This window comes from Somniosus microcephalus, chromosome 2 (assembly GCF_052327205.1).
Source record: "Somniosus microcephalus isolate GS21.2 chromosome 2, FLI_Smic_1.0, whole genome shotgun sequence".
NCBI classification, from domain to species: domain Eukaryota; kingdom Metazoa; phylum Chordata; class Chondrichthyes; order Squaliformes; family Somniosidae; genus Somniosus; species Somniosus microcephalus.
The window spans coordinates 159,310,125-159,326,981 of NC_140988.1; the positions used below are offsets into that span (position 1 = coordinate 159,310,125).

Below are 16,857 nucleotides of genomic sequence, written 5' to 3' on the forward strand. Positions count from 1 at the left end.
ATGAAAGTCAATTGCAGGCGTCCAGCTGCCGCTGCGGCACCCGATGCGGTGCGGCAGGCTGGGGTACTGCAGGCCTCCTCCTTCTCTTAAGGAGGAGCTGCCTGCAGCCGTGAGATCGCCGCTGGATTCCCCCGGCAAATGAGCCCGGCACCACGGAGAAGTGCCGGGCTCGCGGGAGTCAGACACCAATGCCGCGGGGGGGGTGGTGCAGGAGTCCGGGGAGGGAGGTGCGGCCAGGCGGCTGCCGGGAAAGCGGCCGACCGCCCGTCCACCTTTATGCGCCGGCCTCTCGGAGCTGCAAGGCACCGTTTTTCAAACGCTGTTTGTGGCCGCCACGGGCAAGGCGGCCGCAACTGAATTTGGCGGTCGGCACGGTATCGCATTGGAGCTGGGTGCGCTGTGCACACCGATGACATCATCGGTGCCGGCGCAGCGCTACCGGCTAACGCCGATGTTAGGGACCAACTGAATTTCGGGCGCTAAAAAACTTCCGGCGCAAACCACTCTTTAGCCAATAAGTGGGCGCAAACGCGACTGAATTTCTAGGCCATATTGTTTTTTAAAAAAGTTAATCACTTTCTAAATCTTTTATCTAAGCTCATTAATTTTCCTACCTTTCCCCGTTTTTGCAGGTAGGCCTCGAAGCCTGGGCGTCTGTTGCCAGCCATGCTGGACCCTAGGCAATTGTTTTGTGGCTAGCTCCTCCCACCCCTCACCCCCCACCCCGCTGGGCCCGATTCCGAACCAGCGGCCAGCCATCTTGGTAAAGGCTGGCTGGGCTCACTGCAACCTCCTCGCGCTAAATTCACGCTCGCGCTGCACGGCGCACGCGCACCTCCAGAGGGAAGCGAGCAGGTTAGCCGGGGCGGGGGGGGGCTCGGGTGGGGAGGGAGAACGGAGAGCGTTACCCTGGCAACCGGGCTCGCCAGCCGCAATCGGCCGTCTCAAGCCGCTTAGGCCCGGTCCCGGAGATCAGGAGGCGGAGAGGGGAGGAGGGTTACCAAGGCAACCGGGCCCGGCCAGCCGCAATCGGCCGTCTCAAGCCGCATCAGGCCCGGCCTCCGGAGGGCGGGGCTCGGGCTGACCGGGGCGCTGCGCTCGGCATGTCAGTGCGTGCGGCGGCACGGAGCTCAGCGGAGCCATCGCCGGCAGAGGGTCTGCTGGCTCCCCCTTCCCTTTCTTCCCCCACCTCCCCCACCCCACCCCTCCTCTCCCTCTCCCCCTCCCCCTCCCCCCCCTCCCCCTCTCCCCTTCCTCCCCCTCCCTCCCCTTTCCCCTCCCCTCCCCCCCTCCCCTTTCCCCCCCTTCCCCTTCCCCCCTCCCTCCCCTTCCCCTCCTTTCTCCCCTCCCTCCCTCCCCTCCCCTTTCCCCCCTTCCCCCACCCTTCCCCCCGTCGCTCTCTCTCTTCCCCCAGTCGCTCTCTCTCTTCCCCCCCAGTCGCTCTCTCTCTTCCCCCCAGTCGCTCTCTCTCTTCCCCCCAGTCGCTCTTTCTCTTCCCCCCAGTCGCTCTCTCTCTCTCTTCCAACAACAACATGCCCTCAAAAGACCCTCGGCACCGCCGGGCACTTCAGCTAGTATTGAATAAATTAGTGCAGCTCCACGCTAAAAATAAAAACATTGGGGGCGAATTTCTGTGGGGGTTCTATGCTTGTCTGACGAAAGAGTCACGGAAACCCGGGAATTTTGTGGCTCTTTTGCTGCAGTTAAGGAGGACAACCAGCCGAACCTCTGTGGAAAGTCACTCGTTCGTGTCAAAGAAGTTTCTTTCTCTGAAATGCTGGAATTCTGGATGTAACAGATATGAAGAGGGGTGTAGTTACCACCAACGATTATTCACATTGCTGCCTATGGATGTTATAAAAATTATGTGCAGAAGTGAAGGAGCTAAAATATTACAAATACATCTGTGAAGACCTGCTGTGCCGTGCACCAGTGGGGTTCAGCACCCTGTACTCAGTCCACTGAGCACTCAGCCACCTTCATTAAAAACAGGCCTGTTCTTCCGAGAACAATTGTAATACGATATGTTCACTTAATAAATATCACCTGCAACTGCTCTTTTAGATTATTTTGATGTTTTTTGAAGGTGATGTAAAAACTATACCCAGCAACAAATAATATGTGAACTTAACCCTCTCAGTGCTAAATATCTAACTACAGCTTTCAAAACACACAGGGCCCAAATTCTGGGGTTCCTGCTCCACCTGTTGAAGAGGATGTTGATTTTGTCCCAAATCTTAGGGATGGGGTCATTTTACCATTTGAGGTTGGTGACCTAAGATTGTAGAGCCTTTGCTCCTCGAGTTGTGTGGGGCATTGGGAAGGTCCAAGATGGAACCCATGCCTGCTATAAGCCACAGGCGGATTTCCCGGGTAGCACGAGAACATCCCCAGACACACCCACAAAACAGGCTGCGGTGGTGGGAGGCCATCACCCATTGAAAATTGGGTGCATCATAAGCTGGAAGAAAAATTCCGCCCCCTCCTCCCACCGCCACCATCCTCTCACTACCCCAGAAATTTTAGACTCAGAGGTTCCATCACCAGCAGCAACATTTTTCTTTGTTATGTTCCCCATAATTCATCTTGGCTGTTACAATATAATGGCCCGGATTTTGCGGTCAGCGGTGAAGGGACAGTGCTCACCGCTGACCTCGAGAAAAGCTGTCCATGAAGATTTAACGGGCTTTAGAGCATAGATTTCCTCTTTTCCGATGCCAGTTTGAATTTGGCGCCTTCTGCAGGGGAGCTGCGGCGTCCAGCCACAGGGCAGGCAGCAAGCAGGCTGATCAGACAATCAGATTGAAGAATTCTCACAGACAGCAAAGTAGGAAGTAAAAAGTAGGGAACATAAATCACATTTAAAACATTGTACAGAAAGTGAAATAAAGATTGGGACATACACATGGAGTTAAGGGAGAAACGTAAATATCAGAACAAAAACTTTAAACAGAAAATAAAAACATTTTTTTATTAAAAATCTGCAATTTTTTAAATGTTCTTCTGATTGAATGAGACTCCACACTTGTAAAATTGGTTTTTCAGGGCTAGGGAGGTTGTTTAGCAGTAATTATGACTTAGTACTCAGTTGAAAACAGTTACACCTGATTGAACAAGGCTTAACATTTTCATTGGTTTTTACAGCGCGAATAGTGCATAAATAGTTTAAGTTCATGACAAATCAGCGGTTTCCATCTGCGAAGACTGCAACAGCGCACTCTGTGGAGGGGCAGGGTATCACTGACAGCCACGCATTTAACTGTGCATGTGCGGACGTCAGAAGTTGCTGTCAGTTTTACACAGTAATAACGGTGAGCGCTGACTGTTTCGCCGACATTACTACTGCAAATTCCAAGCCATTATCATGCATTACAGTCAGAGAATACAGTATACCTGGTGCAGTATGCATGGTACGGTACATGTACATGTACATTGTGGTAGTGAGTGAGCAACTATAGCGTTGGTGGGTATTGTGGCATTTGTGCCATCAGATCTTTGATTGTTACCCTATTCAGCTAGGGTGGAACATGCTTTAGCTGCTTGGTGTACAACCTATGTGGGGGTGCTGTCATAATGCTAACCAGCTGCTGGTAGCGGACTGGGAATGAGAAGGGAAGAATATTTGTTACTGACAGGGGATAAATTCCCTGACTGTAGGTATGTTCTGTGGAAACCGCTGGAAACCATATCTACAGCGTCCTGCTCCCCACCCACCCACCCCCCCATTCTGAGTGCTGTAGCTTGGACTCAGAGGGGTAAAGCTTGACATTGTGCAATAGTCTAAAACGAGTGATAGCCAGTCCTTTTATGTCTCACCCTATTTTTTATTTCCAATGAAGTACTATTCAGTATCTTTTTGTCGAGGGCTGCAATCGTCGGCGGGAATCCTGAGCGGCAGAGCGGGGTATAAAAGTCCCCAGAGACCAGGTAAGGCCTCAGTGCGTCGGCGGGAATCCTGAGCGGCAGAGCGGGGTATAAAAGTCCCCAGAGACCAGGTAAGGCCTCACAGCGTCGGCGGGAAACCTGAGCGGCAGAGCGGGGTATAAAAGTCCCCAGAGATCAGGTAAGGCCTCAGAGCGTCGGCGGGAAACCTGAGCGGCAGAGCGGGGTATAAAAGTCCCCAGAGATCAGGTAAGGCCTCACAGCGTCGGCGGGAAACCTGAGCGGCAGAGCGGGGTATAAAAGTCCCCAGAGACCAGGTAAGGCCTCACAGCGTCGGCGGGAAACCTGAGCGGCAGAGCGGGGTATAAAAGTCCCCAGAGACCAGGTAAGGCCTCAGTGCGTCGGCGGGAAACCTGAGCGGCAGAGCGGGGTATAAAAGTCCCCAGAGACCAGGTAAGGCCTCACAGCGTCGGCGGGAAACCTGAGCGGCAGAGCGGGGTATAAAAGTCCCCAGAGACCAGGTAAGGCCTCACAGCGTCGGCGGGAAACCTGAGCGGCAGAGCGGGGCTATAAAAGTCCCCAGAGACCAGGTAAGGCCTCACAGCATCGGCGGGAAACCTGAGCGGCAGAGCGGGGTATAAAAGTCCCCAGAGACCAGGTAAGGCCTCACAGCATCGGCGGGAAACCTGAGCGGCAGAGCGGGGTATAAAAGTCCCCAGAGACCAGGTAAGGCCTCACAGCATCGGCGGGAAACCTGAGCGGCAGAGCGGGGTATAAAAGTCCCCAGAGACCAGGTAAGGCCTCACAGCATCGGCGGGAAACCTGAGCGGCAGAGCGGGGTATAAAAGTCCCCAGAGACCAGGTAAGGCCTCACAGCATCGGCGGGATACCTGAGCGGCAGAGCGGGGCTATAAAAGTCCCCAGAGACCAGGTAAGGTCTCACAGCGTCGGCGGGAAACCTGAGCGGCAGAGCGGGGTATAAAAGTCCCCAGAGACCAGGTAAGGCCTCACAGCATCGGCGGGAAACCTGAGCGGCAGAGCGGGGTATAAAAGTCCCCAGAGACCAGGTAAGGCCTCACAGCATCGGCGGGAAACCTGAGCGGCAGAGCGGGGCTATAAAAGTCCCCAGAGACCAGGTAAGGTCTCACAGCGTCGGCGGGAAACCTGAGCGGCAGAGCGGGGTATAAAAGTCCCCAGAGACCAGGTAAGGCCTCAGTGCGTCGGCGGGAATCCTGAGCGGCAGAGCGGGGTATAAAAGTCCCCAGAGACCAGGTAAGGTCTCACAGCGTCGGCGGGAAACCTGAGCGGCAGAGCGGGGTATAAAAGTCCCCAGAGACCAGGTAAGGCCTCACAGCGTCGGCGGGAAACCTGAGCGGCAGAGCGGGGTATAAAAGTCCCCAGAGACCAGGTAAGGCCTCACAGCATCGGCGGGAAACCTGAGCGGCAGAGCGGGGTATAAAAGTCCCCAGAGACCAGGTAAGGCCTCACAGCATCGGCGGGAAACCTGAGCGGCAGAGCGGGGTATAAAAGTCCCCAGAGACCAGGTAAGGCCTCACAGCATCGGCGGGAAACCTGAGCGGCAGAGCGGGGCTATAAAAGTCCCCAGAGACCAGGTAAGGTCTCACAGCGTCGGCGGGAAACCTGAGCGGCAGAGCGGGGTATAAAAGTCCCCAGAGACCAGGTAAGGCCTCAGTGCGTCGGCGGGAATCCTGAGCGGCAGAGCGGGGTATAAAAGTCCCCAGAGACCAGGTAAGGTCTCACAGCGTCGGCGGGAAACCTGAGCGGCAGAGCGGGGTATAAAAGTCCCCAGAGACCAGGTAAAACCAGTCTCCAGTCTGGAAGGAGAGAGGTAAAAAGTAATCCAAGTGTGACGTCACCAGAAAGCGGGTAAGTGATTGGTTGGTGAGTATTTCTCCCTTTTAAGCTTAAATCTCTTTGGTTTATAGTTTCTAAGGTGTGATATTCACCATCTAGAATCGGGGCAGGGGATATTTAAGGATAATATTAATAAATTTAATTAATTACATAGAATGGGAGATCAGGTGATGTGTTGCTGCTGCAACATGTGGGAGCTGGTGGACACCATTGATGCTCACGGTGATCACATTTGCAGTAAGTGTTGGCTGCTCGAGGAACTCCGGCTCCGTGTTGAAGAACTGGAGTCCGAGCTTCAAACACTGAGACACATCAGGGAGGGGGAGAGTTACCTGGACTCTGTGTATCAGGAGGTAGTCACACCAATTAGATTAATTAATTCAGATGTAGTCCGTGGCCAGGGTCAGGATGGTGTGACTAGAAGTGAGGCAGGTACGGGGATCCAGGAGGTAGTGTTGGAGGAGCCGCAGCCCTTGCACTTGTCCAACAGGTTCGAGGCTCTTACTCCCTGTGGGGACAGGAGCAGGGACTGCAGGGAGGATGAGCAACCTGGCCACAGCACCGTGGAGCAGGGGGCCATTCAAGTGGGGGGAGTTGAAAGAAATGTTGTAGTGGTAGGGGATAGTATCGTTAGGGGGATAGATAGAGTTCTTTGCAGCCGAGAGCGAGAGTCCCGAAGGCTGTGTTGCCTGCCCGGTGCCAGGGTTAAGGACATCTCCTCTGGACTGGAGAGAAACTTGGAGTGGGAGGGGGAGGATCCAGTTGTCGTGGTCCATGTTGGTACCAACGACATAGATAGGACAAGGAAGGAGGTTCTGCTGAGGGAGTTTGAGCAGCTAGGGGCCAAATTAAAAAGCAGAACCACAAGGGTAATAATCTCTGGATTATTACCTGAGCCACGAGCGAATTTGGCTAGGACAAATAAAATTAGAGAGTTAAATGCGTGGCTCAAAGACTGGTGTGGGAGAAATGGGTTTGCTTCCTGGGACACTGGCACCAGTACTGGGGCAGGAGGGAGCTGTTCCGTTGGGACAGGCTTCACTTGGCCAGTGCTGGGACTAGAGTCCTGGTGGATCATATAACTAGGGCCGTAGAGAGGGCTTTAAACTAACTAGTGGGGGGGGAGGTTCCTAGAGAGCAAATAATAAAAATGACAACAGAGAAGGTCATAGACTTAGGTAGCAGTGGGGAAATTAAAAACCAGAGCGTGTCAGGAAGGGGCAGAAGGTATGGAGTAAAAGTTAAGTAATAAAAAGGGCAAAAGCAGGAACTAAGTGTCACAAAACATCTTTGAAAGTTCTCTATCTGAATGCACGTAGCATTCGTAACAAAATAGACGAGTAAATGGCACAAATAACTACATATGGGTATGATCTTGTGGCCATTACAGAAACATGGCTGCAGGGTGACAATGCCTGGGAATTAAACATACCAGGTTATTTAACGATCAGGAAGGACAGGCAGGAAGGAAGGGGAGGTGGGGTGGCTATGTTAATAATGGAAGGAATCACTGTAATACAGAGAAATGATATTGGGTCAAAAGATCAGGATAATGAAACAGTTTGGGTGGAGGTAAGGAATAATAAGGGGAAAAAAACACTAGTGGGCATAGTCTATAGGCCTCCGAACAGTGGCAACTCTGTTGGACGGAGTATCAATCAGGAAATAGTTGAGGCGTGTAATAAGGGAACATCTATAATTATGGGGGATTTTAACTATCATATTAATTGGACAAATCAAATTGGGCAGGGCAGCCTTGAGGATGAGTTCATTGAGTGTATTAGGGATGGGTTTCTTGAGCAGTATGTAACTGAACCGACCAGGGGGCAAGCAACCTTAGATCTGGTCCTGTGCAACGAGACAGGATTAAGTAAAAATGTCCCAGTAAAGGATCCCCTTGGAATGAGTGACCATAACATGGTTGAATTCCATATTCAATTAGAGGGTGAGAAGGTTGGATCTCAAACAAGCGTGCTAAGCTTGAATAAAGGAGACTATGAAGGTATGAGAGCGGAATTGAGTAGAGTGGATTGGGAAAATAGATTAAAGGGTAAGACGATACATGATCAGTGGTGTACATTTAAGGAGTTATTTTACAACTTCCAAAAAATATATATTCCACTGAGAAGAAAAGGGTGTAAAAGAAAAGACAGCCATCCATGGCTAAGTAAAGAAATTAAGGATAGTATTCGACTAAAAACAAGGGCATATAAGGTAGCCAAATCTAGTGGGAGGGTAGAGGATTGGAAAAACTTTAAAAGACAGTAAAAAATAACAAAAAGATTGATTAAGAAACGGAAGATAGATTATGAAAGTAAATTAGCAAAAAATATAAAAACAGATAGGAAGAGTTTTTATAGTTATATAAAAAGAAAAAGGGTGGCTGAAGTAAATGTTGGTCCCTTAGAGGATGAGACCGGGAAATTAATGGTGGGAAATATGGAGATGGCAAAAACACTGAATGAATATTTTACATCAGTCTTGACAGTAGAAGACACTAAGAATGTCCCAACATTGGACAAACAGGGGGCTGAAGGGGGGGAGGAGCTAAACATGATCAAAATCACTAAGGAAGTGGTACTCGGTAAAATAATGGGACTCAAGGTGGATAAATCACCTGGACCTGATGGCTTACATCCTAGGGTCTGGAGGGAAGTGGCGGTAGGGATTGTGGATGCATTGGTAATAATTTTCCAAAACTCCCTGGACTCGGCAAAGGTCCCGGCAGACTGGAAAACTGCTAATGTAACACCCTTATTTAAAAAGGGCAGTAGACAGAAGGCTGGAAACTATAGACCGGTTAGCCTAACATCTGTGGTAGGTAAAATTTTGGAGTCCATTATTAAGGAGAAAGTAACAGGACATTTGGATAATCATAATTTAATAGGACAAAGTCAGCATGGTTTTATGAAGGGGAAGTCATGTTTGAGAAATTTGCTGGAGTTCTTTGAGGAAGTAACATATAGGGTGGATAAAGGGGAACCAGTGGACGTAGTGTATTTAGACTTCCAAAAGGCATTTGACAAGGTGCCACACAAAAGATTATTGCTTAAGATAAAAAATCACGGGATTGGGGGTAATATTCTGGCATGGATAGAGGATTGGCTATCTAACAGAAGGCAGAGAGTTGGGATAAATGGTTCATTCTCAGACTGGCAATCAGTAACTAGTGGTGTTCCGCAGTGGTCAGTGCTGGGTCCCCAACTCTTTACAATCTATATTAACGATTTGGAGGAGGGGACCGAGTGTAACATATCAAAGTTTGCAGATGATACTAAGATGGGAGGGAAAGTAGTGAGTGAGGAGGACATAAAAAACCTGCAAGGGGACATCGACAGGCTAAGTAAGTGGGCAGAGATTTGGCAGATGGAATACAATACTGGAAAGTGTGAGGTTATGCACTTTGGCAGGAAAAATCGTAGAGCAAGTTATTATCTTAATGGCAAGAAACTGGAAAGTACTGAAGTACAAAGGGATCTGGGGGTCCTGGTGCACGAAACTCAAAAGGTTAGTATGCAGGTGCAGCAAGTGATTAAGAAGGCCAATGGAATGTTGGCTTTCATTGCTAGGGGGATAGAATATAAAAATAGGGAGGTATTGCTTCAGTTGTACAAGGTATTGGTGAGACCGCACCTGGAATACTGCGTACAGTTTTGGTGTCCATACTTAAGAAAGGACATACTTGCTCTCGAGTCAGTACAAAGAAGGTTCACTCGGTTAATCCCGGGGATGAGGGGATGGACATATGAGGAGAGGTTGAGTAGATTGGGACTCTACTCATTGGAGTTCAGAAGAACGAGAGGCGATCTTATTGAAACATATAAGATTGTGAAGGGGTTGGATCGGGTGGATGCGGGGAGGATGTTCACAATGATGGGTGAAACTAGAACTAGGGGGCATAGTCTTAGAATAAGGGGCTGCTCTTTCAAAACTGAGATGAGGAGGAACTACTTCACTCAGAGGGTGGTAGGTCCATGGAATATGCTGCCCCAAAAAGCTGTAGAAGCTACATCATTACATAAATTTAAAACAGAAATAGACAGTTTCCTAGAAGTAAAGGGAATTAAGGGTTACGGGGAGCGGGCAGGAATTTGGACATGAGTCTAGGTTTGGATCGGTCATGGCCCTGTGGGTAGCGGAGCGGGCCCAGGGGCCGTGTAGCCTGATCCTGCTCCTATTTCGTGTGTCTAATTCTGTTAGATTCAGGAGATGGTTCTGTGGTAGTGGATTGGCGGTTAGGATCAGATCAGCCATGATCTTATTGAATGGCGGAGCAGGCTCGAGGGGCCGATTGGCCTACTACTGCTCCTATTTCTTATGTTCTTATGTATCCCCCACAGTGCCTCCTGCAAGGCTTGCTCTCAGGAATGATCCAATACAGTGAACCACAAAAGATGGAATACAGGTCTTCAGTAATTTCTCACAAAATGAGCTTCCAAGTTCCAATGCATCACCATGGGCACGGAGGGACCAGGCACTTCCTCAAAGGAAGTAGAAGAAAAACCAGACCACCAATGGTTCTGGGGCATATTATAAGTACCATTGGTACCATTGGTGTAGTGACTAGAATTGCCACGATCTACTGAAGAGAAAATCAATGTTTTACTCCAGATACCTTTATGAATTCTGAAAGATACAATTACTGCATTGTTCAATGAGTTTTAGCAAATCCTTGCATCAATAAAGTACCTCACAATCATGGATATTACTTCCCTATAAATAATCACGTGTACAGCACTAACCTGGGGCCCATAACCGAGTTTATCTGAACTTGGGCTAGTTTGAAGGAATGAGTCAATTCTGAGCTTTATAGGGCTTAGTCTTCAGCTCCCTCCACCCTCTTCAACCATTAAATGGAAACTTGGAGCTGAGTCAAGTTTTTGTTTTGTAATGGAACTGGAGGGCAGGAGTGAGTTTATCAGTTAAGATTTGACTGAGATTTTCTGGGAGGTTTTCTGTTCACCCCCAGCTCTGAGATTTAAGCTTCAGAATATTTAATGATAACAAACTTTGCGTAAAGGTGGAGGTATGCGAAGAACTTTATTCACCAATGATGACAATGACAAATCATTGTGGGAACTATTCCACCTTTCACAGTTGCTCACTCTCCAACCTATCTGTTTTTGGCCTAGACAGAGCATTAACAATAGCTGAACTTGAAACCATTGCCTCGAACCACACCCAGAAGTCACAGACCCCATAATTCTATAACAAATGATCCATATTTTTTTTGACTGTTCCTAACCCTAATGCAGAGAAAATAGTGCAGGCTTTTGACTACACTTTTCCTATGGTTTGTGGAAAAATGATGTCAAGGGCAGTTGGCAGTCTTCTGAATTTTACAACTATAGGAAACCTGAGACTGTCTGAACTTGGATTAGTGTAAGCATACATCATTTTAAATGTTAACATAAGCCTTACGCAACCTCTTACGCAACGTACAGTTGGTCCTGAAAAGGTTCATCAGTACATCCGGCTGGCTTATTTAAAATCACGGAAATGAGTTTTCCTCTAAATGCATCAGAATTGAAGCAAAACAAAACTCCTCAAAAAGCAATTGCAGAAAAGTTCTTTCAAGTGGGCATGTTCTCTGAGACAGGTTACAATGTAATCATTATTAGAGACAAAAAGCTGTGCTGTTTTTCCAGTTACAGCAAGTGAATAATAAATGTGTTCTTTACCAATACTGCAAAGGGCTGTGTTATTAACCTATTATAGTCACCTTGTTGTACATAAACAATAACAGGATCATTGAAATCAAGTCACATTGGCCTTTTACATTATGAAAGCTGAACGTTTTGACTCAGGACATAACAATGACACAAGCGATCCACAATACTGTAGTATGTTCAAAGGAGAATAGGTGTGATATTGAGATTTAGCTGCTCCATATTGGATTAATACACCAAATTCACACAACTAAATTTAGCACAATATTCCTGGTATAATAGTGGTATTGGAGTTAAAGGATAGTTTAACATGGCCTGTGTATATCCACACTCCAGAAACCTGGATTAAAACAGAATATTATGGAGTAATTTCTTATCAAGTGTCATCTTGGCTCAATTGGTAGCACTCTCAACTCTGACTCAGAAGAGTTCAAGTCCCACTCCAGGGGTCGAGTGGTCAGTCATAAAAGATCCCGGGGGTCATTTTCACTCTCACCGCTTGGGTGGCAACCTGGCGGAGCGGATTGATCACTCGTAGAACGAGCCTAATTTTTCATGCCAGTGATTTCACAATTTGAAGAAGTGCGGCGGGGGGGGGGGTCGCGTGGGGGTCCGCTGGTGTCCTGGACAACAACCTTTACTCAACCAATTCCACCAGAAACTGATTAACTGGGTATGGTGGTATAGTAGTTATGTTACGGGACCAGTAATCCAGGGAACGTGAATCCCAAGAATGAATAAAAACAAACTGGTCATTTATTCTATTTGCACCTTGTGGGATATCGTTGTATGCAAATTGTTCTGTCATGTTTTCCTACAAAACAGTGACTACTTCCAAAATAATTTGTTAAGATGTAAAGCACTTTGGGATGTCTTGTGAACATGATAAGATGCTATATATGAGAACATGATAAAGTTCTTCCTTTTCTGTCAATCTATTTGCGCTTTTATGGTGTATTAATTTGCGGGTGTAAAGTTCTTGATAACACTGTTGTTCAGTTCCTATCTTTGTGCATTTGGTTTAGAAATTCTTCAGTATGCTTGTGCCAGTTCACGGTGTCAGAGTGGACTGTATCAGCAGGATAATATCAGGGAAGCAATTAACTGACATCTTGAAACCCTTCCATCTTGGGACCAATTAATGTTTTGAAAAGGATGCAGAGAACAATGTAAATCGATCCATCTCATGTCTTCATTATATTACTGAACTGCTTCACGAAGTGGTTCTACAACATAATGTGAGGTTCCTGGTATTGTGGAATCCAACCTGCTTACACTGTGGAGTGGATCCCAAAACAAGGAAACGACAGACAAATAAAATGTACACGCACAGGACTCTATCCATCTGTGGCCAGAAAAGGAGAAAACTTATTCTTCCAGCAGTAGAACTCTGCCAGGAGCTGCTCTATCTGGAGGTGTTGATCAATTTACGTTGCTCCTGCCGTCTTTATCAAAACATGAAATGGTCCCAGAGGTTAAGGTGAAAGGGTTTCAGGCTATCAGGGGCCCAGTGCCACTGCAGGCAGCAGCCCCACTTCATTGATGTTATTGTGCTGGGGCCAGCGCTGGGAATGCTGTGTGTGGCCGCACTGTAATATAAAAGGGCATCAGGCCTTCAAAAAAATCCAACATAACTGCTGAATAATTTGAATGTAATCGCAATCTGTTTGCAAAAGGTTCACAGAGATCCTGCCGGATTTAATGACAGAACCTGATTTTTTTTTAATTCTCTGTTTCCCGCCGTAGCCAGCCAGATTGAGAGCTGGTTGGCTGTTGAGCAGGTAGGTCTGCGGCACCAGGCCATAGCCAGGGATTGGTCATCGGCGAGGACGGTAAGTGTTTAGGGGGTGGTTGGTCATCAGGAGGGAGTTGGACAGATCGCGGGCGGTCGGTCAGAACACGCGGGGGGGGGTCATATTGCGGGGGTAGGGGGGACCACTCCTGCTCCTCCTGGCCTACGAGCAGCGCTTTAAAGACACTTACCTATTGGATCTGGCCCTTCACGTAATCCTTCAGCTGGCGGGTTTCCCGAGGCCAGAAAGTATTAAAAATAAAAGCAACATTAAAATGGAGGCATGCAGCCACCTTAAAAGGTTTCAGTGGCTGACCAGCCTCCTGAGCGCGGATTGGTTGCACACCCCCAACACACCTCCGTTAAAACCGGATGTGGGCGGATTGGAGGCGGGTTGCCCATTTAACATTTTTTTTAACCACCCGCCCGTCCTGGGGTGTTGGGGGTTAAAATTACCCCTGATTAGTTGAGTGTTATTGAAGCATTTACCTTTCCTCCTTTGTCACCTTTCAGTCCTGGCTTACCACCATCACCCTGAGCAACAGAGGAATGGGAAAAGAAGAGACGCACTTTAATAGAACGCAGACTCACCTTAAATCAACAAAAGTAAATGTAATTTAAAAATTGTACAAAGTATAATAACCGAACAAAGCAGGGCTCTCACCTTCCCGCCACGATCTCCACCTTCACCCTGATGAAAGGAAACAGCAGAAAGAAAAAAATCTGACTGTGAACACGATAAAATGTAGGACAGATTTTTAAAAAAATTCTACACTTGTTACAAACTTTTAGAATCTCTACCTAAAAGCAGGAAACAGAACTCATCTTTATCCTTAACATTTCTGCTCATTAAGTTGTGACAAAGAACTGAGTTTTTGTCTCTAGAAAAGATAGGCCTGTAAAGGGCCTATTGAGTGGAAGAAAACTCGCTGCTTAATTTCCATGTGATCAGAGCACATGCAATGATACTTCTAAAAGATGAGTACCATTAAGTCTCCTGGTGACTCTTGGAAGATTTTTAATATTGTTTCAGTATGGTGCTCCTGCTGAAAAACATTTTCCAAGGTTTAGAAGTAACTAAAGATGAATACATTCTCTTATACTTCACTGCATGAAGGCTCATCACATTGTCTTCTACTCATTTATTCCCACAACCTTAAAACTGTGGAACTCCTTACTTCCCTCAGTTTTACCTTCCTTTGAAAATCTAGACCATAAAGTCCTGCCCGCTCAGCAGAAACCAAGCAGGCTGTTAAAATAGCCGCTGGGACTTAGCCACACCGATCCCGCTGCCTTCTCGTGGGTAAAATGAACCTGCTCCTTTGAACAGGTGAGAGAGATACCGACCGGAAGGCAGCAGGGTCCTTCTTTAAAATGCTGATCAGGCTCCGATGGTGTCATTAGGGTGCAACTGCAATTATAACCACAGGCCTGCGTGGGGAACCCTTTCCTGACCGTGTTCCCAATCACTCAGCTGAGTGCTGAGGCCTGTTGCTTTGGGTCCTCGGCAGCGTCCTCCCACTATCCGAAATCTCGCTCTCGTCCACTGCCCAGGTACCACTTCCTGCTAGATTCAGGTGGGAGACTGATGGGACCAATGATGATGATGCCTGCGAGTAAACTCTGCCGGCTGCCTCGGTCCTGCCCGATCAACTCCCGCCCAGTTAAAATCGGAACTTAAAATTGTTGTTTCCTAATTTATCTTCATTTCCTCAACATTAACATGTCCTAAATTTTGAGTCTTGGGCATTCACCTAGAGTTCTGAATAATCTATAAAAAAACGGTATGTCTCTCTGTCTGTCTTTCTGTCTCTCTGTCCGGCTATACAATCAAAGGTTATAGAGCGTACCTACACGTGTGTTACATCAAAAGAAAGCTTACGATTCCAGAACGGTTGTAAGCATATTTACGTTTCGGTGTGACAAAAATTGTGCCCGCGGTATCCAAAAAACGTTCAAAATTCCGCTCATTATCTGCTCATTAGCATTGAGTGACGTCGAGGTCGACCAATCGTACGGTCGAGAGACCCGGCGGTTGACCAATCGCTGCGTGGCGGGGGCGGGTTCTTGGCGCGTGCGGGCGGGCCCTTCTAGAGTCGAGTGACGGGACGATTGACCAATCCTACGCTTCGGTGACCTGACGGTCGACCAATCGGTGCATGTGTGGGCGGGCCTTATCGTTCTGAACCAAGGTGAGTCGCCGCCATCTTGATTCCAAACTTTTTATTTCTTTTTCCCGCTTTCTGCGTCTTTAAAAAAAAAGTTGCTTTTAAAACGCATAGGCCTAGAAATTCAGTGTAGCCACGTTCGGGGCGCTAAAGTCGGGCGGCCGCTAAAGTTTGCGCCCGGCGCAAGTTCGCGCCACCTTCGCCGATATGCAGTCGCATCGCCCCAAGAGGTTGCTGCTGCGCTAAAACAGGCGATGCACGACTATCTTTAGGCGCTAAGCCGGCGGTCCTGAGCGATACCCCCGAGGCCGGGCGCAGCGCAGGTGCGGAGAGTTGATTGACGGCAGACACTCTGGCGCCGGTCAGCTCTTAAAGGGGGAGGGTGGGTTTGTTTGCCTGCAACGCCCTGCACACTGCAGCCCTCAAGCTAGGCCTGACCACTTCTGCTTCATCTGCGCAATGCCCAGGGCTATGGAGAAGGCCAGGGAGAGAGCGCAGCGCTTCAGCGAGGGTGACCTGAGGGTGCTGGTTGGCGGAGTGGAGCGCAGGCGCCATGTTCTGTTCCCAGAAGGTGGCAGGAGGCCGCTGCCCAGCGCCTACTGGAAAGCCTGGAGGGAGGTCTCAAACAGGGTAACTTCCAACAGCGTGGTTGCCAGGACTCCTGTGCAATGCCGGAAAAAGTTCAACGACCTCACTCGGGTTGTCAGGGTGAGTATCCTTTCCAGTGTCCTCCTCATCCCTGCATGTGCACCTCAGTTTATGGGCAAAGGGACCTGAAAGCCCTAAGGGCCAGCCCTCATCCAGCAGCTATGGGACTGTCATGAAAACCACTTGCACATTCAGCACTTTACACACTGTACAAGCTATTCAACCATGGGAGGCAGTACAGCCAAGATCAGGGCTTCACACTGTCAGGGCCAGTCCACCATGGGAGGCAGTGCAGACAAGATCAGGGCTTCACACTATCAGGGCCAGTCCACCATGGGAGGCAGTGCAGACAAGATCAGGGCTTCACACTGTACTTAGAGGCCATCCTTTCTCTTGCAGGCCAAGGTGGCGCACAACCGGAGGAAGCAACGTGAGACCAGGGGAGGCCGTCCTGACGTCAAAGAGCTCTCCGACCTCGACCAGCGTGTGGAGCGCATTATGGCAGGACGGCTGATTGGCCCCGTCGCCAGTGGAGATGCCGACCCTGTTCTGGGCACCAATGGTAAGGGCATCACCTTTTTGACCTCTCTCTTTCCACTTGCGCCTCAGATCAGCATCCTTTGCCACTGACCGACCAATGCAGTGCATGGCCGCACTCATGCCTCCCTCGCTGCCGCCCTGTCCTCACTCTAAAGCAACTCTTGTGCCTCCCTGCTTTCAGATGGTGAATCGCCAGGTGAGGAGGCGGGCCCTCAAGCTGCCACTGTCAGCGATTCCGAATTCGAGGAGGAGGAAGAGGAAGCCGGCCCATCAGTGCCACCCT

At 48.8% G+C, this 16,857-nt stretch overlaps 1 protein-coding gene across 1 annotated transcript in view; it reads right to left on the reverse strand.

The window, feature by feature from the left end:
• col25a1 (collagen type XXV alpha 1 chain) overlaps positions 1-16,857 on the reverse strand; it is a 256,959-nt gene that overhangs the window by 169,022 nt on the left and 71,080 nt on the right. The window contains exons 10-11 of the mRNA XM_085965125.1: positions 13,883-13,909; positions 13,708-13,752 (exon numbers count right to left, since the gene is read on the reverse strand). Of these exons, the coding sequence (XP_085821251.1) occupies positions 13,708-13,752; positions 13,883-13,909 (72 nt within the window). The remainder of the gene's footprint in view (positions 1-13,707; positions 13,753-13,882; positions 13,910-16,857) is intronic.